Genomic DNA, 23,375 nt, shown 5'->3' on the forward strand with positions numbered 1-23,375 from the left:
GTCAGCGTCCACATGAGTTGGTAACCAGTTTTCACACGAATCACCTCTTCTGAGTAAATAACTTACCTGGAATGAGATATTAATTAAAAACAGAATATTTTCCATCTTTCCACCCAGACCTGGACTTTAGTAGTGCAGCAGGCGGTATATAGTATAGGCATACACTATCATTTTACATGGCCCAAGTGACATTTCCTGTTTGCTGCGTAATTCTGTGTTACGCTTGTTATGTAACATCCTCGAAATTACTCTATATGCCACATCGCATATTTAGCGAGATTGCACAGGAACAACGTGGACAATCAGAATGCACGCGCCTGCTGTTTGGAGCAGTTGTATTTATTTTGTATTTATTTTTGCGCGCGAAATATCCTTGTCACGTCTAAAACGGATGCGATGTCGCGTTTTATGCTACGCAGGGTTTGTGTGTCAGTAATCACACAGAATATTTTGCCTGAAATTATGCAAAAACAAAGTATGCTAATTTCGCACTTCCACTACATTTTACTTTACAACAGCGAAATCCTTCAAGGAAGGATGAAAACTTCACCTAGAGGGCTTGTTAGCAACAATAATATGCAAAGCTTAATTTTTAAAGATTTGTAAATATATAAAAGGTTCCTTTGTGAGAGATTTGCAGTGGTGCCTAATGATCCACCGACTTGTGAATGTTTATAGACGCTAAATATTGATAGATCGGCACATATTATGCGCGTGCTGCAGGCGTGTCAGTGTTTTCTTGAATGTGTGTAGGAAGCCTTTGTAAATACAGTATATATGCACGCATTTACATATACATTATATAGCTATATGTCAATGCACCTGAATACACAGAAACCTGTATGTATGTCTATATAAAGATTGCCTTGAAGTATACGTGGAGGAGACGACGAGTTCTGTTTTCCCAAGACAGTATTCAGTGCATAATCGATATGGCCACTTCCTGATTTTTGGGCAACCTTCCAGAGTGAGGGGGGGGGGGAGCTGAGGTTATGTGAAAAGGAAGGATAAAAAGAATGAACGAAGCAAATGGGCCGCATGGGAAGCGAAGGTTCGGAGAGAGAGAGGAGAGAGGAGAGAAAGGCCAAGGCAGAGAGAGCACGAAATAGCTAATAGGTAGGTAGGTAGGTAGGTAGGTTTAGGAAACGAGCGACTGGGTATGCAGAGAGAAAAAACAGGCACAGAGGCGAGAGAGATAAATTGTCAACCACAGTGGTGGGAAAGACATTGAGACAGAGGGATGGGGAAGTAAATGTGACTGGAAGGCAGAGGGAGAGTGAATGAGATAAGGAATGAGAAAGAAAAGGAACCAGATGAGCGGAAGAGATATATAGAAGGGAAAGAAAGCTAGCTAAAAGCTTGGAAACAGGGCGAGAGCGGCCTATAGATGCGTCGAGAAAGAGAACACACAGAAAGAGGTGGGTCGAGAAAAGGAGAGGGTTAAATAGGAAAGACGGGGGAGAGATAGAACGAGGCAGGGCTTGTGTGGCTTGGATCATTTTGTCTTCCCCCTTATCTCTGAGCCGGAGAGCCGTCCCTCTCCCGCTCTGTCTCCACGGTTCGGTTTTTTAATCACCCACAGCGAAACAGGAGACAAGAAGGGTCGGAGAAAAGCGACGAAGCTCATTGGTAGCTCAATGAAGTCACCCTCCCTGTAACCGAGGCACTGGACGCCTAAAATCCAAGGTCTGATGCTGCGCATGTGACTCAATACGTCGCATCAGCTGCCACACATTTCCTTCCCCCTTCCTTTCCATTTCGTGCCGCAGCTTTGTTTTACCGCTGTGCTTGCCTGATCCTAACGTGGACGCCCGTTTACATCCTAGAGAGGAAATTCGGACCCTACGTGTGCCGTCACGTGCTGTCTGTATGTTGTTTCTGTGTATTTTTTCTACCCAGCGAATATCATTTATGTCACAAGCTTGGAATACTAATTTAATAACGTCATCGTGTCTTGGCACTGTCCGCCTGCCAACTAGATCTTGCTGAAGCCCAGAGCTGCTTTGTCTTGTAAAAGGCGGACATTCCACGCGCACTTAGCTGTCGAGCTGCTGTTTTCACGATGCAAACTAAATATGTTTACTTTCATTACTATTATTGTTTTTTTGTATACAGCAGGGGGAGAGGACGCCAGGAACACCGCCGCCTTTCTCCGAGGCAGAGCAAAAATGCCTCGGAGAAACAGCGTCCTTTTCGGATTCGGGGGCGTGTTTGTCTTTTCTCTCCTCCAGCCATTGGCTGGAGGAGAGAATGAGACTTTCTTTAAAAAACACGCCCCCCGATCCGAAAAGGACGGGGCATGATTGGAGTGACGGGACCTCTTCTCCAATGGCTGGCCAGCATTTACTAGGCCAGCCAATGGAGAACAGGGGAGAAGAGGGGCGGGTGCAAGCCCCTCTTCTCAAAGACATTAAATCTCCGGACTTCCGGTCTGCCGACCGGATGGTCCCGAGACCTAAAAACATGTTGCATTTCTTATCTTTGCTGCAGTAAATATTAACTTTGGAGCATTCTTCTGAGAAATAATCATGGGTGGAGGGCTTAATTAGAGCCGGTGGTTTCCTTTTTTTTTTTTTTTTTTTTTTATTTTGTTTATAAATTTTTCCCCCTTTTCCTTCACAAAATACACATTGTATTACATATCATACATTAGCACATTTTCCAATCAATTTTCAGTCTTCAAGTATTCTACATTATCTGGTTTGAAGTTTAAACAATACAAAATAACATAAAGCACATTTTAGGCAGCAGGTACTTTCTTTGGTACCGCTATACTTCAAATTGTTTTACAATAACCTATAATACCATACTCTCTTTCCATTTCGCTATTGGTTCCCAAATTTTTAAACCAAGCCTTCTTCCCCTTTTCCCCTTCCGTGCATATATTGTTTTCTCAAGATTATAACTGAATAATAGGTTTGCCAACCAAACTTGCATTCCCGGGGGTATCTTATCTAACCATGCTCTTGCTATTGACAGCCTCAAAACTGCAGCAGCCATAAACACAAATTCCTTATGTTCAGATCCACCTTGATTGTCTATCCCCAGCAAGATCAACGTAGATGACAGTTTCCTCCGTATACCCAATGTTTTATCTAAAAAATCTTCTACGTTTTTGATCAAGGTATACAACTGAGGACAGGTAGCAAACATATGGATTAAATCTGCATCACTTGCATTACAACGAGGGCAAGTAATACCAATGGTGCCTCCCCATTTAGATATTCTCGCGGGAGTATGATACAATGAAAACAAGGTCTTATAGTGTTGTGATTGCAGGGGGCCCGAACACAATATACTACAGCCCAGATCCAAAGATTCTTGAAAGCATCCAGGCTCCACCCCTAATTTCCCAGCCCATTTATTACTAGCTTTTTCAATATCATCTAGCTTTCCTTTTACTAGGCATGCGTAGAAGGATCTAATTGTGCAATCTTCTGCAATTTTTATTTTCTCCATTATTTCGTTAGTATTAAATCCCATATTCCCGCCTTGCTTTCGGCAAAAAAAACTCCTTACCTGGAGGTATTTAAAGAAGTCCTTACTCTCAATACCATGCTTAAGGGTGAGGTCTGCAAACTGAACTATTCCCTCCTTATCCATTAAATCCCCAATTTGTATTATCCCCTTTTGAGTCCACCTCGCCATTATTGAATCAGCAAAAACCTCTGAAGGGAAGGACTTATTCTTATAAAGCCTAACATATCTGTTATATCTTCCCAATCCCATTCTTTTAAGGAAAGTATTCCAAATCTTAATTGCTGCCCCTACGGTCTTAAATCTGGTCCTTTTGTGATATCCGAACTCAATTCTATTAAAAAAATTATTTTCTGTCTCTGCCCCCAATACTATCGAATAAACCTCTATGGGGAGGGTCTCATCTCCTGTGACGAGTCCCCGCCCCCCTATCAAACCCTGCATGTATTGTAGTGCTGCGGCAATTTGATATAACCTAAAATCAGGGGTCCCCCATCCCCCTCTTTCTCGTGGGAGGGTCATATATCTATAGGCCCGCCTGGTTTTCCCATGCGCCCAGATAAACCGATTCAAAACTCTCTCTAACAGATTGAACCATTTACCTTCGAAAACCAAAGGGATAGCCCGAAAGAAATATAAGAATTTGGGCAGGATCAACATTTTAATCACATTAGTACACCCCATAAGGGAGAGATGTAGGTTATTCATCCTCTCCAGTTCCCTCTTTACCTTATCGATCAGGGGAGTCAGGTTCAATTCCACAATCTTATCTAAGTCCGTCGTTAATAACACCCCTAGATATACTGCTGAGCTAGTGACCCTGTCATCATTACACAATGTATTGCTATTTTTAATAATCTGCGTCTTTAATTTATTTAAGCTATAACCCGATATCCGTCCAAATACCTGGGCCTCAGTCTCAACCTCCGTTATAGCTTGAGTGGGGTTCGGGGTCAAGATAGCTATATCATCTGCATAAGCCAGAGTCTTGACCCTACAGCCATTTACCCTCATTGGTGGTATCTCTTGATTAACTTCGAGTCGTCGTAGTAGTGGTTCAAGATATAATGCAAAAAGAAGGGGGGAAGAGGGGCATCCCTGCCTTGTCCCCCTAGTAATTTTTACTGTATCCGACAACCCACCATTCACTCTAATTCTTGCTGTTGGGGTACTATAGAGTACCCGCATAGCTTTAATAAATGGTTCCCCCATCCCACACCACCTCAGAACTTGCCAAAGATATTCCCAGGAGACCCTGTCAAAAGCCTTCTCAGCGTCTAAAAGGAGTGCAGCGACAGGACCCCCTAGGACACTTACAGCGTCAAACATAGTAATAACAGTCCTAACATGTTGTGTTGTCCCCTTACCAGGAATGAACCCATGCTGTGTGGGTGTTACCAACTGCTCAATAATCCCCGCAAGCCTCTTTGCTAAAATTTTAGAGTATACTTTAACATCAGAATTCATTAATGTGATCGGTCTATATGACCCTGGCATTTCTGGCGGCTTACCCTTTTTCAAAATCACAATTATATCAGCTCCTCCCCATGATTCCGGACCAGGTTCCCCTAACTGCGCTTGCTGCATTATTAAGAACATGTCTGACAAAAGTACATTTTTAAATATTTGATAAAATTCAATCGGTATTTGATCTGGCCCTGCTGCTTTGCCAGCTGGTAAATTACTAAGGGCCTCCTCAAGTTCTTCCATCTGTAGCTGTCCATCTAATAGCTCTTTATCTTCTTCAGACATTATCGGAGGGGGGATATTACACAAATAATTATCAACCTCCACCAAGCTCACTGGTTCCTCTGGGGTGTATAGATCTGTATAGAACTTTCTGAATTCTTCCCTTACTAAATTAGTGTCCGTAACCATATTCCCGCATACATCTCTGATTTCTTTTACTGCAGCTGCGGCCGCTCTCTGTCTAGTTCTAGTTGCCAACACGCGCCCCACCTTCTCACTAAGTTCATACGTTTCTTCCTTCTTTGTTAGAAAGTTCACTGCCGCTTGCCTAGCGAATCCTTCCACCGCCTCGGCTTTCAGAGCTATAATTTCCAACAGATGTTCTTCTACGGGTAGATTCTGGGCTATGGCCCTGCTGAGGTTTTCTTCTTCTCTCAATAGTCTCTTCCCAACCTGCTCTCTCTTAACTCTCTCTCTCTTTTGTCTCCCCCCAACAAAGTTAATTGTTTCTCCCCGTACTCCTGCCTTGAAAGTGTCCCAAACCACTCCCAAGGCTGCTGTCCCCCTATTGACATCCCAGAAACATTTGATCCAGGCTGTCATGTGCTCCCTATATGCAGGATCCTTTAATAAGCCCCTCTCAAACGTCCACGCTGAGGGTGTCCTTAGTGTCTGCCCAATTTTAAGAGTAAGAATCACCGGGCTATGGTCTGACATTACCCTGGGCTTCTTCTCCACTTGTGCTCCCGAAAGTAGACAGTTAGAGATCAGAAAATAATCAAGCCTAACCATTAATTTATGCGGGGCAGAAAAGAAGGTGCTTCCATCCAAATAAGGATGTAACTTTACCCATGGGTCCACCAAGGCATTATGTGTAACCATATCAGCTAATGCTCTAAATACTTTCCTCTTTCTACCCCGGTATAGCGCATCTTGGCGTGTAAATGAGCTATCTAAGTCATGAATGTTGAAGTCACCACAACATACTATGGGCTCCGGCCACTGGGCTAACTCCATATCTAAGAACTGGAATACATCTGGGTCATCCTCCGTAGATCCATAGATTGTAACAAGGGTTATTTTCTGCCCCCTAAAACATACTTCCAGAATAACCCATCTACCCCATTGATCTTCCTTCTTTTTCCCTACAACCACGTCCCTTTGTCTGCCCAGGACTGCAACCCCTCTCGTCCTAGTCCCCTGTTTAGTACTTGCCAATACCTTGAGCCCTAATTGCTCCAAAAGGTATGTCCTACCTAGTTCTATATGCGTCTCCTGAAGGCATACCAGATCCAATTGCATAGATTTTAAATACGCTGCCACTCTCATCCTCTTATTCCCCTCGTTGAGGCCGCATATATTGATTGATGCTATCCTGCACGCCATAATGCTAATATTTGTAGAGAGACATTATTCACCATCCCCAAGCCAGTTTGTGTAGAACTGCAATTTCCTGCATACTTAACAATGTGCAAAATCTCAAAACATATCAAACAAAAATTGTTACTGTTCCCCCCCACCTGAAACCACCCCCACCCTCTCCCACCCTGCACCGTCCCCCCCGCCTCCCTCCCCTTTACAGGCAAATAGGCCAGTGACCTATGTGTGCCCGCCTTGTGTTGTGCGAGTCGCGACCCTCTCCCGCAAGGTGCCTTATCATTTCTGTACTTTACTGTGCTTTACTGTGCTACCCTTCTCTCTAAACCTATTGTCTCTATTTAGGTAACACTTTAATACACACAGGTACTCTAACCCCCCTTCTGCTTCCTCATCTCCACTAAGAAGAGCTCAGCCTTAATCTCAGAAGTGAACATCCATATTTTTCCATTCGCGATCACCTTAAGTCTAGCAGGATATAATAGATATGCTTCCAGACCCAAGGCTTGAAAGGGAGCAATCATCTGCCTTAACTTCCATCTCCTTTCTATAGTAAAGTGACAAAAGTCGGGTCTAGCAAAGAACGAATTACCTTCGAAAACCCTTCTACTATCTGGTCTTGCCTTACTCAAGATCTCTTCCCTGAGTAGAAAGTTCCCTAGGTACACTAGTATTGCCCTCGGATGATTTTGCTGCCCATCCCTCCCTGTCCCCCCTGTGGCCTGAGCTTTCTTCATAGTGAATGGGAACCTGTGTGCCCTCTGTACTTCTTTTTCCCACTACCACTGAGATTCTGGAAAGGCCCCCTTCAAAAGATTAACAACAAAATGTCTAACATCCTGTCCTTCTGACCCCTCCGCCACACCCAGCAGTCTAACATTGTTCCTCCTCTGCCTATTTTCGAAATCCTCCATCTTCCAGCACATATCCGCAGCCATTTTTTCCTGCTCCGTCTTGAATAACTGCCACTTCCCGACATCATCTTCAAGTTTGCCGGTGCGCTCCTCAACCTCTGTTACGCGATTCACCAGTACATCATATAGTTTATTAACCTTTCTTAGGCTGTTTTGAATTTTCTTTGATGCCTGTCTAGCCCTACGGCTTGTGTGGAGGGGATCCTGCTGAGGGGGGGTAGGGCCAGCTATCGCACCCTCAATAACATTACCGGATTTGCTATCATCCTGGTATACTTGCGAGGTTGCGGAGTAGTCCCACAATAACCGTCTATCTAGGTCTCTAGATGATTCAGAGTTCTGTCTTAACTTTACATAGCTTTTCTTCGTTGTGGATTCTTTCCCTGATGTGCTGGTATCAGAATCAGTGCTTTCCTGATTACCCTGATCATCGTCCTCTGTGTTAAATTCAGATGAGAGTATTGAGACAGAATCCTCATTCACTGAGTAGAATTCTCCTTCCCCTTCTCCCTCTAGAGTAGTACAATCTTCTCCTCCATGAGGGTGCTTGCCGGGGTTGGGCCCCTTTAAGCAGCTCTGACTTTCTATGCTGCTTCTACTCCCCCAAGCTCCGATCGGTTTCATTGAAGAGTTCAGCTCCTCTTCCATCAACATTAAGACTCCCAGCATATCGGCAGTAGTACCATCAGTCCTCGTATCCATAACTAGGCCCCCTCTGGGCCCCTCTTTCCCTCCATTATTGTGTCCTTTTTTCTGCTTACCTCTGATATCTGGCCCACCTGTCTCTTGTGTGTGCGCTTCAGCAGTTCTCTGCTTATCTCTTGGCTCCAGTCCCAGCTCGCCTTATTGCCTAGCAGTCTGACTCCCGCCGCTGTCTGTTACGTCCTCGAGGACGCTCCCCGAGGCCAGGATGACAGCGCCGTCGGTTTCGTTGAGAGAATCCGGCATCCCCGGCACCTCCGGCATCGTGATGAGCTTCACTGGCAGCATCTCTTCCAAGGTAGGTTGCCGCATCCCCGCATCACGATTCTTCTCATCTCCTCTTCCGTCTCCTTTCCCAGAGTTCGCTTTACTCACGTTACGATCCCCTCCAGTGCTTTCACTATTGTTTTTAATAGCCGCACTCGTTTTCCTCGCATCTCCGTTTTTCACTTTCCTGATCGCGCCAGTATTCTTCTTCCTCACGGTAGCAGCCGTCTTTGAGCTAAGAGCTGCTATTCCAGGCTTCGCTGCGGAGTCCGTTGCCTTCTTCCCCTTCTCACTCGCCTTCTCTTGGTTTATCCGGATGGGCATTTTAGGGGCCATTAGATATCCGTCTAAAAAGCTCTTGATTCTTCGTTTAATACTGAGCCAGTCCTTTCCAGTCCAGAGCACTTGTTCCTTGATGTACTGAGCTTTCTGTACCCCGTTATACCACCAGCGTGCAAACTCCATCACACGTAGCACAACATCTTACACAGCAACTTTATCCATAATGCAGGAGAGAGTAGATGCGACCTCTCAGCACGTGTCGGCGGCCATCTTGCCCCCCTAGAGCCGGTGGTTTCCGGTGCTACCCACCACCACCACCTAATTGGTTTACAGTGCTCGGCACCAGCACTTAATTGTCAACACCGCACTTATGACAGTCTGCCACTTGGTGGCGCTGCTCATCTAATTTAGAGATGAGTATAACAAAGGGTGTTTATGAATACAATATACATTAAACATTACTAATATCTGCCTCCCCAGCCATTCCTTTAGCTTTGGGGACCTGGAATAATCCGGGGCAAGATGGCGGCCGCAGCTCTGGCCGGTTAGGCGAGTGCTTCCCACCTCTGGCACTCTCCCGTACCCCTGTCTCCCGTGTGTGGCCGTGATATACGAGATATTAATCTTAAAGGCTGGTTTCAGATATTTGCTCGGAGTGAATGTGAACCGGCAGCAATTACCTCTGCGTGGCTGTGTGGCTCAAAGCGGAGTCCCGTCTCCTGTCTCCCGTCCCCCGTCTCACGTCTTTTCATCCTTGGGCGTTTTCACGGAGTTCCCGCTAAGGAGTTAAGGAGCCGCTTGACACGAAAACTTTGTCAGCGTGCATGCTCTGGAGATTGTCAACAGCCGCTCGTTTAGAGCCGGGGCTTACCGGGTACTGGCGCTGGCGCTGGTGCTTTCTCGCTGCTGTCGGACTGCTTGACAGAGCTATGGTCGGAAAGAGTCGTCAGAGAGGAGCTGGGAATACTGCCGGTACACCAGTGAAAACGCGACAGACAGCGGCAAAACCGAATGGGGCTGGTAAGACCGGGAAAGCGCCATATACTCAGAAGGAGGCGGGAGGGGAGATGCAGACAGAGTCTCAGCCGAGTGTTTCCTCACATATCCCCGCAATGTTTAAGGCTAAACAGAAAGTGGGCAACCCAGTAAACCCTGAGTTTACCGAAGAGGGCCAGCAGGGAGCTCAACAGCATTCACATGATCAATCGAATCTGAATCTGAATCAGACCCCAAGCTCTTCGGATAGAGGAATTCTGGGAGATGTAGTCCAAGAAGGGCTAGGACAGATTCAGAGTTCAGAAGTGCATCAGGCGCAACATCAGACGCAGCAACTGCATAGCCAGAAGGAGAAGATCCCAGTAGTACCATCCGTGGAGGGCGTAAATGCAGTGAAGTCATTAAAAGTTAAATCTCTTGAGCTGCCTTTAGGTCTGGTGGAGGTGCCGGATAAAGTATCTACTACGGAGGATTTTTTTTCTTTGTCCGACAGATCCTCAGTGGACAGCGTGGTTCAAGAGTGGTTGGAAGGGGCTAGTTTGGGGGGAGAAGATGAGATCGGAGAGGACCCGGCTGAACCCCAGAGGAGGGGTGAGGAGATAGCCAGTGGAGGGGCCATGAGAGTATCAGAGGTATCATTTATGTGGGATGAGCAGAGCTCCCCGAGTTCTATTCTGTCATGCTTACCTGGCAATCCAGCTGTACCCCCACTGGAGCAACAAAGGGTGGAGGATTCAACCCCCGGAGAAATTACTTTAGCTACTATTTATGATCTAATCATGACTCATAGGGCAGAGACTCAGACTGGTTTACTACGTACTCAGAATGCGTGTAAAAGGTTGCAAAATGCTGTCAGGCGAGTTGCAAAGACGTGTGTAGATGTGTCCACAAGGATGTCCGAGGCAGAGGCAAGGATCTCTACACTGGAGGATGAACTATGTGCCCAGAAAGAACTAACAGAGTCTCTTAAAGCGCAGCGCGAGGACACACGCTGGAAGATCTCTGACCTTGAAAATAGGTCAAGGCGTAATAATTTAAGGGTGCTTGGTATACCAGAGGGAAAGGAGGGGTCAGACACGTTAAGGTTTATGGTGGGGTTACTAACGGAGGCTTTCCCGGAGCTGGGGCATTGGGAGTGGCAAAAAGAGGTTCAAAGGGCGCATAGATTCCCATTCGTCCAGAAGAAGGGCCAGGGAGAATTTCCTAGGGCTATCTTGATATCTTTGAATAATTTCAGGGCAAGGGAGGAGTTATACGATCTGGCTCGTCCGAATAAAAGAAGAAATGCCGGGGGGTGTGAGTTTTTTGTATGGCCAGATTATTGTCAGGATACTGTGGAGCGGCGCTGGAGGCTAAGACAGCTTATTCCGGGTCTTCAAGCAAAAGGGGCCCAGGCATTTTTACAGAATCCAGCTAAACTAAAAGTTATTAAGGGTGGTCACAGTCAGTTTTTTACATCAGAAATCAAGGCAAAAGAATATCTCCAGTCAATCTGATTATATTTTTGCACAATAGAGTTTTTTGGAGATATTGGGGGGAGGACATGTTGTAGGAGCTATAAGCAAGGTATAAGCTAGATAAATTGAGGTTTACTGGTTATAATGCTTATAGCGATGTAGTTATAGTTATATGGCGAATTATGTTAAATGCTTCTTTATAGTTTGCCTTATTGCTTTTCGGTTGTTGGAGCACGGGGGAGGAGTGGAAGAGGTGGGGCTAAGCACGGGCTTACCATCAACAGGGGATTTTTCCCAATGCCCGCTGAGGGAGGATCAGGGTGGGTTGGGGTGGGTCAAGTTGGTGGTCGGGGGTGGGAAAGGGGGTTCTGGGGGTGGGTTGTAATCAATTCAGTGAGGTATAAGGAAAAAGATAGTATAGTGTCCTTGAAAAATGTTGATTGTATCAAATATAAGCAGAGCAAGCTATCTGTTATTAGAGTGTTGTCCTTCTGTAAGAATTCTTCTTTTCTTTTTGAATGGTGAAATTAACTTGCTGCTTATTGAATATTTGTGGTCTAAATGACTTTAAGAAAAGACGAGTATTAGCCAGGATTGTGTATGCAAGTTCATGGGACCTGCTCTTTTTACAAGAAACGCATATAGCATGGTCGAATAGGGCCTGGCTCGGCTCTCTAGGGCTCGAACTGTTGGCATGTACATCGCAGGCAGTTAATCAAAAGGGGGTTGCAATTTTGGCTAAAAGGGGATTGTTGGAGGTCAAAAAACATAAAGTGGATAAATTTGGGAGGTGGGTTGTAATGGAGGTAGCAATTTCACAGCAAGTAATGACATTGTGTTCAATATATGCACCAAATGAGGATGACCCAGATTTTTTTCAGGTAATTAATACAGAGTTGTCTAATTATCCTCAGCCTATGTTGGTCTGTGGGGATCTAAACATACATATGTATTTGCAACTGAATATAAGGACAGCTAAAGTCTATAAGGGCAGGAAACCTAGAGCTTTTAGGAGCCTGCAGGCATTGGTTCAAGATCAAGGTTTATATGACGCCTGGGAGGAGCTAAAATCAGGGCAAGATGGGTTCACGTATTTTTCTGCCCCACACAAGAAGATGGCAAGACTTGATTTATTCTTGATCTCTGATGTTATATTATCGAGTGCCTTTATAAACGTACAACCCAAGATAATTTCAGATCATAGCCCAGTAGTATTAGAGTTTGAATGCGGTGGGTTAAAGGCCAAAGGGAGGAAATGGACTTTTGATAGGAAATTATTGATGAATCATGATTATTGTAGTTGGATGGAAAAATGGATCCCTGACTTTATTCAGGTGAATATGGGATCTGCTAGGACGGAGATTGTGTGGGACGCTTTTAAAGCGGGTATAAGAGGCGAGACAATAAGGTTTGCAGCAAGGAAGTGGAAAAAGGACCGTTTGAAATCTTTAAATGATTTGGCGGCCCTCTCTTTGCTGGAGCATAAATTAGTTTCTGAGATAAAATCAGCTGGGAGGGTGAGTGAGGCTCAAGCAGAAGTAGCCGCGTTTCGCTCAATTATATATCAAGGGTATGCCGATGACGCAGCCGCTAAATACCAAGTTCACAGAAGGGAGTTTTATGAATATGGGGAAAAGGTTGGGAGTGTCTTGGCTAAAAGGCTTCGTCAAAAGGAGGTTTATTCCAGGATCTTAAAGATTAAGGATAGAGATGGGAATGTATTAGAGACTCCCTCCTTGATTCATGATTCTTTTAAAAAGTATTATGAAAAACTATATACAGCAGAACCGGTTAGAGGAATACAGCAATATTTAGAGGAAATGAGCCCCCTCGGGTTAGAACAGGGAGATAAAGAGGAATTGGTAGAAGGGATTTCTTGGGACGAGATTGAGACGGCTATGCTCTCATTAGCCTCAGGGAAGGCGATGGGGTCTGATTCAATTCCGTTGGAGTTTTATACCAAGTTCAGGAAGAGTTTAGCTGGGCTATTGACTTCGGTTGTTGAGGCTGCATTTAGGGGGTATCCCCCAGCCTCCTGGTCGGAAACAGTAATAATAATCTTTAAGAAGAAGGGAAAGGACCCCTGTGAGCATTCATCATATCGTCCAATCTCCCTTATAAATGCCGACAACAAAATATATTCTAAATGCTTAGCAAAGAGATTGGGGGCAGTCATCACTCCCTTAGTCTCACTACGTCAACACGGATTTATAGCCGGGAGAGGCACTACGGACCACGTTAGGCGGCTTATTTCTGTTTTCGATTGGGCGCAGGCAACGGGGGTTCCCGCTGGGGTGGCCCTGTTGGATGCCGAAAAGGCATTTGACAGGGTCTCCTGGGAGTTTTTGTGGGCAGTGATGAGGTGGAAGTCCTTTCCTGAGAACTTTATAAGAGCAATACAATCTATGTATTGTATGCCGAATGCAATAGTACGATTAGGGGGAGAAGAGTCTCAGAGGTTCATGGTTAGCAGGGGCACGAGGCAGGGGTGCCCCTGCTCCCCACTTCTGTTTGCTTTGTATATAGACCCTCTTATAAATAGGTTGGAGGCTGATTATGAAATTTGTCCGGTTAAAGCGCATATGTACTCAGTGAAAGTCTTGGCATATGCGGATGATCTGGCGGTGTTGTCTGCGGATATGTGTAAGGCCATGGAAAGAATTGTGGTTGCTACAAGCAACTTTGGTGTAGTATCAGGTTATAAATTGAATCTGGACAAGACACAGGTGTTACACACGGAGGTTGGTTTACCACTAGGAATGGATGTATCCAAGGAGGCAATGTACTTAGGGGTGCTTATCTCTGTTAAAATTCAAGAGATACCAAAGATTAATGCTGAGCCACTGATCATATCAGTAAGTGACACCCTGGAGCGTTTAAATAGGCTCCATCTATCTATATATGGAAGGGGGAATGTACTAAAAATGTCAATTTTTCCGAAATTTTTATATCTGTTTCGGGCAATTCCAATTATGTTCCCTAATACCTTTTTTAAGAGAGTGGAGCGAATGTGCTCACGGTTCCTCTGGGGGTATCGGCGCTCTAGAAGGGCGATGAAATGGTTATATTTGCCGGTAGAGCGGGGAGGTCTGGCTATTCCTAACTTTTACGCTTATTATACTGTTTCGCTGCTCCAATTCATGGGGGTCTTGGTATGTGGGAATATTGAGGTACAGGAGGCTGCCTTTTCCCCTTCAATTTATGAATGGTGTCTTGGTGAATCGGCCCGAGGATTGTTGGTAAAAGTGCTGGAGCCAAGCTACTATAAAAAGACTAGATTTAAGATTATACAGGCAGCGTATGCAGTATGGAGGAGGCTCAGGAAACAATTAGATATTCCCACTATCATGTGGTGCACACCTTTTGATTCGCATATCTTGCCTTCCGCTGTATGTCATGATTCAGTTATGAGGAGGTGGTCACAGCAAGGTATAAGAGTAATAGGGGATCTATTAGAGACTGGTAATATTCTCTCTTTTTTAATGCTACAAGAGAAATTTGGGGTTGGTAGGGCGGATTTTTTTAAATATCTGCAACTTAGAAGTTTCCTTCAGGCCGAAATTGCGAGGGGGAATTGTCAAGTGTCCCAGATTCGGATTTTGGAGTTGATAAAACGCAAATCTAAAATTGGTCAATTATATAAAGAATTTATTGTGAAGGAGCCTGATGACATTCGTAAACTCGAGGTAATGTGGGAGGGGAAATTATCATTGTCCAATATTGATATCCAGCTGGTTTGGAGGACTGCATATGCCATTTTGCTTTCTGGCAGTTTAAGAAGTCAAGCGTATATGGCTATGTGCAATTTGTATTATACGCCAGCAAAGATTACAAAGTGGAAGGCTGGGAGGGGGACGAGTTGTGCTAGATGTGGGCTACATGGGGCGGATTCAATACATATGTTTTTCTCTTGCCCCTCGCTCTCCCAACTTTTATTGGACATTGAATGTTTTATTTTAGGATCTCTGGGTATCCCGATCTCCTTGACCGCACATTTGGTTTTGTTTGGGATAGAACATGGCACGGATTCAGGGAGGAAGACGGGTTCGCACAGAGGTTTAAAGTTTATATGTATGTCAGTTTTGAGGCTATGTATAACATCTCAGTGGCTAGATCCTGAACCCCCGTCATTTGATAACTGGAGGTCTAAGCTTATCTCAGTGTATAATTTGGAAATGGCCCTATATAAATTAAAAGGTAGGGCAAGAAAGAAATTGGGGGTAGCAATATGGGAGCCGATCGCTAATTGGGTATAGGAATTTATTTTGATGATCAGTTTCAGTTTAATGTCTGTAAACCAAGGATTACCTTTGTTGTATATGACTGTATGTTTGTATATGCCCCTGACTCAAGGCTGTTCTCTGTATATTATGAATTTTGTTTAGTATTATGGCCTCACTGAATTGAATAAAATAAAAAATAAAAAAAATAAAAAGGGGACCTGGAATAATCTGCACTGTTGCACTTGCAGGCGAGAGAGATGTTTTGGTACCGTCGTTGGCAGCACTGACAGGGGCAACGGGTGGTGCAAGCTGCAGTGGCCTCGTGGGCAGGGCTCTGGCACTTATTATTTTACAAATTAAGCACTGCATGGGGGGAGTATCGCATGTGTAGTGCAGTGACTGACCACTGTTTTACGTCAATTTACCACTTTTGCCTCTTTTTTCTTGCTTATTCTTCTTCCCGTCCTTTTTAATGTAGTACTTTTATGATGTACTTACTATAGTATACGATCATTTTATAACACAATAAACATACTGCTAAATGGGGACAGCTTCATGCGTGGCAAGTGTTAGGCGTATGACTGATAATATTCTAATATGGCGATACATGTCAATTAAGAGGACCAGTGTGAATCTACAGCACCCGAGGGATGCATTACCCTGTATGCGTTGCAAGGGAAGCACACCTTTGGCCATGTTATGATATCATCATATGTGATACATACCTGCCAACCTGAAGAACAATCTCACCATGTGAGGAGGGGTCGGGGCCTTGAAGGAGGCGGGATCTCGTGCCCAGAAGTACCCATGAGACACTTTTGAACCCCACCCCGCCCCCAAGCTTCCTCCTCCTAAAAACAAAAAGCTTGCTGAGGCTGGTGCCGGTGTAATGGAGTGTTTTCACACCCCTTAATGGACGTCAGCAGTTAAAAGCCTCAGAAAATGGGTCGGAAAACCACTACTTACAGTGATTTTCAGCTTGTTTTCCCTACCACCGTGTGATATCGGCTCCAAACCAGGAGGCCGTGTGATGGGAGCTGATATTGTGTGTCACTATGTGGCACCGTATGAGTTGGCAGGTATGGATGGATACAGCTATTTGCCACCAAGCAGTCAATTTTCTGAAAGATAACCTTCAATTGATTTTGCCTAGTGGTGCTAAAGCAACCCCAAGCCACAACATGAGCACATATTGACAAAATAATAAGTCTGGTCTTGACAAATGTGCAACAAAATACCACAACAAAATGGTCACCTACTAAACAGCGCTGAGTTGCTTTATCGGAATGGCACATTTTGTGTATCATTGATTTACATGTATGTGTGTGTGCGTGTGTGTGTCTGCTACCTACAAGATGACTTCCGCATTGCTTCTGCATGCAGTGGCAATGTGGGATGCTGCCCAATGTAAGAGGCAGCACAGCAAACGAGCAAGCGAGAGGCCCAGCAGCACTGTGTGGGGAGTGGCTGGGCCCTCTAAAAAGTAATGGCAGACGCCCCAAGTTTTAAAAAAATAAAGAAAGGGAGGGAGGAAACTGAAAAGTACAGCCCTGACACTAATGTACACTAAGTTTAGGCACCTGTGCACTTGTGATCAGGCAAAATGCCACAGCTCAAACGCAATAGAGCCAGTGGCTGAAGTGGGCTGACTGAATACCCCAAGCTGTCTGCTGTTGCGGCTGGAATCAAAAGGTCAGTGACACTTGAAGAGACCCATTGAACAGAGAGGGTGACTCAAAGTCCCTCTATCTATGTATATGTATACATTTTTTATTAAGAGGTTTTTTTTTTGTTACATAAGGCTGGCAAGACAACTAAAACTGTCTGAAGACCAGACATAACAAGCGCTAGTAATGCCAAGAGGTCTGGCTTATAAATGAAAGTGTCTCTTCTGCTTAGAGACTCAATAAGTCATCATATGTGCACTGTCATTTATGTTTACTCATTCACCCATCTTGTATTCACTCACTTACACAACCACATTAAAACACACAGACAAAAAACGTAACAATATATGGAAGGTAAATTAAAAGCCCAAAAGCAGAAAGAAGAAAACCTGCTGCTGGTGCCCAAACATGTCAGGCATATGCTTTTAATTGCAAATAAAATTAAACATATCAGCAGGTTGCCATCTTGCAGTGGTACTTTACATAGAGTATTGTTGTTTTAAAGCTCCAGCATGGCGTGGACAATACCATTCGATGATGGCTGCCTGATTTGGCACACTGCAGATGAAATAAGTGGCAATAAATTGGCCCTTAGCACTGTCTGGAGAGCTCTAATATGCTCTTAAAAGACAATAAAAAGAAGGGAAGGAATTGAAGAGACTCTATAACGAAATACCCTTCCTTGCTTTGTTTGTGTCCCAGTACTGAGATAGCACTGTATGATGCAGGTCACACTCCATGTGCATTGTGTGCTCCTGGGCGGCGAGTACCTAGTGATGGATTATGGCAGACAGATTACAGCTGGGCACTGGAACACTAGTGCAATCTGCAAGTCAGGGGATCTCTACGAGTTGCTTCCTTACAGGGGTAAAGTGCTTGATGCAAGGCAGAATGCATGCGCATCACGAGCGCTGTGTGGATCCCGTAGAGTTGGGGCACAAGCTGCGGGCAGGATAAAGATGCATCGTGAGAGATTGATGGGTGTTTCAGTGGAGTCCACTGCATGGGGTGAACTGGGGTACACGCGCGTTGCCAGAGCTCTGTAGAGGTCTCAGTATCGCGAGTAACAGTACTCAAGAGAAGAGTTGACAATGAGAGATAGGTATATGTCTCAGCAGAAGGACAGTGGTGCCCGAGAGGTCAGGATAGAGGTGGATTGTGAGAGCTGTGTGGATGCCTTGGTACCCGGCCAGCCCACCATAGTCTGGTCAGGTGATATGGACTTTGAAAGGGCTCTGACAATAGAAAGAAATGACATCATTATTTAAAGGATTCATAAAAGATGTTGATTGTGTCGAAAAAAATATTATGATCAATCAACATGCACAACTTGTAGATGTCTTTGTCCATATATACTGGAAGCAGTCAGACACCCTTCCAGTTGGGGACTCTTGCGCAGAATGAATGTAAGAGCCGGGATTCAATTTGTTTCTTGTAGATGGGCAAACAGGAAAAGTGGACCAAATTCAAGCTGACAGGCCTTGCCCAATATCTCCCTTGATGTAGAGTGAACCTAATGAATATCATCGTTTGTTGGCTCATTCATTTGTTCATTCATTCATTCATGATGGGCCATGATTCAAAAACAACCTCTTCCCCTTGAATGTGAAATTAAACGTGGGGACAGCTACCAGCTACTCTTCAGTCGGCCGACTGTGTGGACTATCAGTGCCAGATTAAACCCTGTGGAGGGCTCTAAGCAGTCGAAATTTCGGACCCCCTTCACAAATTATCTCTTAATACCCAATGCAGCTGTCAGAAGACGAGCTTTTAAGAGACAAACTGTTATGTGTATCTGATGTCTCTGGTTTATGTACTTTAAGCAGTGCTTCATTTGAGCCGATAGTTTATGGGGCTCAGCACCGGCTTTTAATCATCAACAGCGGCGCTTGAGCACCAGTTAAGGACACATTCCTTTTTGGTAGGCACAGGTAGATTGAGTGATTTGCCCAGAATCACAGGAATTTTTGAGCAATGCCGAGACTCGAACCTGGTTCCACAGCTCGAAGTCGGCAGATTTGGCCATTACGCCACATCCTCTCCCCACTTGTAGGGGTTCATTGTTAGTAGTGGGTTCTGATTTAAACACTGACTTTAAGTTCTTAATTCGTACATTACATTAATACAGTATTTTCTTTATAGTCTTTAATGTAAAGTTCTTATTTCTTTGAGTTGATTCATTTTTTTTCTGTCTTTTGGAAACAATATTTAAAAAAGCTTGATTGTAATTTTCTTTAAAAATCAAATTGATATTATTTTGATCCTTTATCGCGGGCCCCTATAAGGAGTAGGGCCCACAGGCCGGTGCCTACTTTACCTATTTGGTAATCCGGAACTGTGGACTATAGGGTGCTGTTCTTTCCATCAACTTTCAGGGAAACAGCCTGCAAGACATGTGTAGGTCACCCAGGCTACTTTGAAGGGCATTCTACTGGCTACTGCATGCCAGTGAACCTATGCTCAAGCTGCATAAAAGTGGCTCTTCTTCCTTGGACCAAAGGAATGGGCATGCAGGAATGTGAACTGGCACATCACAAAGGTACATTATAAATAAGGCTCCCGGTTTTCCGTTTTTATGGATTTTTACAGATAAATACTGACAGAAAACAATGTGTTTTCAGTCTGCATTTATTTTTAAAAGTGGATAACTACAGTTCTTTTAACTGACTCTCTGCTGTCTTTTATGAATTATAGGCCAACACCTGAGCAGATAGACAGCATGGGAAATTTAAAAAACAGGATGCAATTTCATTAAATAATGCCATGTGTCAATATACATTTGTGGTATAATGCTAATATTTACCGGTGAATGTTTTGTTATATAATATTTGGCATCTAAAATAGCAAAAACAGAAAGACATCAAATTATGAGTGCGAGTCTATCAATTATATAAATATGGGAATGTACAGTTTTACAACTTCATTTGTCCCAAAACACAAAATAAATATGGATAAATACAGATAAAGAAGGCATAAAATAAATATGGATAAATACAGACGGAAAAGCTATAAAAATGAATACCATAAAACCGGGAGCCCTAAATATAAAAGCAGTACAAAGGAGGGTCCTTTCTGTGGTTCCAAACTCTACGTTTCATCTGGAACTCTGTCTCCTGAACATTTTAACCGTGGTTTCTTCCCTGATGGCGCTGCCAACACACGCCACAACCCCTCCAGTGTGTATCTGCCCTGGGTCTCCCATCTGCAAGTTATCCACTTACCAGACTCCGGGTGGCAAGGGGGCTTTTACACTCATTTCTCACAGATGCATAAGAGCCCAAGAGAAAAAGAATGCTGAGTTTTGGAAATACATTCAGAGAGAGGGAGGGCCGCCACCTGGCCCATATTTTATCAGTATGGTCAATATTTTTGTTTCAAGATAGGCAAAAAGAAAATCATTAAATTCTGCAACCCCCTTTTACATTTAAATGTAAAACCATAAATTCAAGATGAAACGATTCAATATACTGTCGAGCTGGGTGGACTAGCCCCAAATACCTTTTGAAAAACCAGACATAGAATTGCTGTTTTGAAAAGCAATACCTAAAACCAAACTGGATGAAATATGCAAAAAATCCAAGGCGTTGGCACAGGTGATATGAACTTGTCTTTTATGAACACTTTTTTCAGCAATATTGGCGTTTCACAGAGCCCCCAATTGAATGACACTTATTTTATCCACCATGGCGCGATGAAGTGTTTAGGAAGTCCCGAAGTGGTGACCTGCAGGCCACAGTCACACAAACACGATGCTCCATGCCTTCACTCGCTAACCAATCAGGTGAGACGGTTCGGTCACTCACTTTGGTCCCCCAGCCTCCGCCTTACCTGCAGTGGTTGTGGTTCCCCAGGCCCAGCGCTCCGTTGGGGTACTTGGCTGTATTGTAGGTGTGTTGGTAGGTCTGGTTCCAGTACAGACATGGTCTCCCGCCCTCGGTCAGCGAGGTACGCGACTGTCTCCCCCGGTAGTCCGCTCCGTTCACCTTAAAACATTCCGAGAGCTCTGTAGAAACATCAGACGCCAGGGGTCAAATGGGTGCAGGTGTGATGCACATGCACCAACAGGTTGTATGTCAGAATATCACTGGAATAATATGGCCCGCAAACATGTTGTAAGTAGACTACTGATCACCACAATAAGGTGCAGGCAAGTTTACAGAAGTAAGTATAGATTTACTATTCTCAACTCTATTTCTACATACCTTGATCTATGTCCTCCAAGTACATATGTGTAGATTAAGAACACTATATTTATACTTACCTTCATATATACTTACCTTCATGATATCGTGGTAGTCAATATCAGGCGCAGCCCGTGCAGCTAAGAGCGGTGGGGCTGGTGGTGGGGGATTTGGACAGACAACGCTGATGGAAAATTATTTATTTATTTAAATTTCCCTCGTGGTCGTCTTTCAAATCCCCCGCCAACCCGGCCCACCTGCTCTTACCTGCACGGGCCACGGCTGGCCAATATCCTTCCTATGGTGGCCTTGTAGGACAATATTGAATACATATACCTATTCTGGTAGGAAACCATGCCAACATTTAGGAAAGGCTAATTTAAGGTTACAGGGCCGCACAGATAGGGATGATCATAACAAGTCCTGCAGTATGGTCAAAGATGCATAGACGAATACGTGCGCTGTCAAGGGGCGGGTGGGGCCTGGTAAAAAGCCTAATCTCTAACCCTTTAAAGAGGTACACTATAATCAGGCTTTTTGTCTCACATGAATGAAAGAGTGGACCTGGGTGGGTGAACGTCTCTGACTGCAGTGGAAAATACAGAGCCTATACTTTGGGCGGCGGATTATGTTTGTACAGCACATGCGTGCTAACATGCATTCTTGCATGTTTGTTATTGAGCGCATTGTTTGAGACATTGGCCTGTGTTTGTATGCGAGTGCAATTCTATACCAGTGGTTTGCACCACTATTCTATCTCTTTAGTAAGAGCAGGAAACAAGGGTACATTGTTGTTCACAATTTCACAGTGATAGTTGTCACTGTTTAATGAGGGCCAAATGTACTAACAAGCAGGTCTCAAATAGTGGGTGCAAATTTTGCACAAACTTATTGAGATTGACTGTGATTTTACAGTAGGACGCATGTACAAATAGGTTGCCTCACAAATGATCGATTTGCCGGTCAGGCAGAACGGTCATCCTAATGAATATTAATTATGCGGGTCACTATTTGTGACCACTTATCATTTTCTACGAGCACAGTTATGGAGGCCTGCAGGCACAGCAGACCTTCATTCCTGTATTTATATTCCCAAAAGGTAAACCATTTTAAGTGCTTTTCTTCAAGGAACTGGTACTGGTAAACCACGTTTCCCCGATGAAAAGAGATCTGGGTGAGCAGGCAGTGGTCCTTGGGACCTTCCGCTACTCCCCCGAGGCCACCAATACAATTCTCCAAGGGTAAGCTATACAACCGAATCCCATTTGCGAATGAGGTACCACCCCCTTTGAGGTTTCATAGCATTTCAATGGTGTGCGGTCACAAACCATTAACATATCTCATTGCAAATTGCCCCTTTCATGCCCCCACCTACTTGCGATTTAGAATGCGTTGCAAAACTCCATCTGCAATTCAAAAAGGCTTTTCCAAATCTCAAAAGGGAGTTTGCAAATTTTAAAAGAACATATCTAAGTTCCAAGCCCTGAGATATTGTGAAACACATGTTTTTTTTACTACAAAGTGCTTAAGGTTCTCTGGCCCTAAGTTCCTCTGTTTGCAACAGAGAGTCTTTGGAACTCTGATAACAACCCTGGCCTGCACAGAGCTGGCTGATACACTGACCTTCGGCCAGAATGATTTGACCACATAGTAACAGTCTTCAAATAACACAGCTGGATCACAGCTAGGCCAGAACTAAATGTACATTGACCTGTGTAACACTGAAAGCTACCCGCGCCCCTGCCCTCAAAATAACTGAGAGACAAACTAAAATCTCAGGAGCTATAAAAATATGGAGAGGCAAATCTGTCCTCAGGGTGGAAGATCTTACAGTTGAACCGAGAGAAACACTCTCCTAATCTTTCCCTGGACTGTTACATGGACACAGACCTCTCTCCTAGGCGCACACAACCACCTTTCCTTTTCTGCCAATATCGTGATAGTGACGTCTCTGCCAAACACTGATATCTGCTGCGGATCTGCTTAATTGTCTTACACCCAGAGATTTTGGTTGCTTTCAGCGGTACAAGCCGGGTAGGGGGTGGCAGTGCTTGTGATATTTGTTGTGTTGCAATGTTTTATCACAGCAGATGTCCCTGTTGTGGTTTGTGCTCACCCTCCCGGGCAGTCTTCAGAGAGCAAC

General features: G+C 44.4%; 1 protein-coding gene across 1 annotated transcript in view; it reads right to left on the reverse strand.

Annotated features, from left to right (window-relative positions):
- KREMEN2 (kringle containing transmembrane protein 2) overlaps positions 1-23,375 on the reverse strand; it is a 125,908-nt gene that overhangs the window by 37,435 nt on the left and 65,098 nt on the right. The window contains exon 2 of the mRNA XM_085618494.1: positions 20,880-21,054. Coding sequence (XP_085474620.1) covers positions 20,880-21,054 — 175 coding nt within the window. The remainder of the gene's footprint in view (positions 1-20,879; positions 21,055-23,375) is intronic.

This window comes from Triturus cristatus, chromosome 7 (assembly GCF_964204655.1).
Source record: "Triturus cristatus chromosome 7, aTriCri1.1, whole genome shotgun sequence".
In the NCBI taxonomy this organism is placed as follows: Eukaryota; Metazoa; Chordata; class Amphibia; order Caudata; family Salamandridae; genus Triturus; species Triturus cristatus.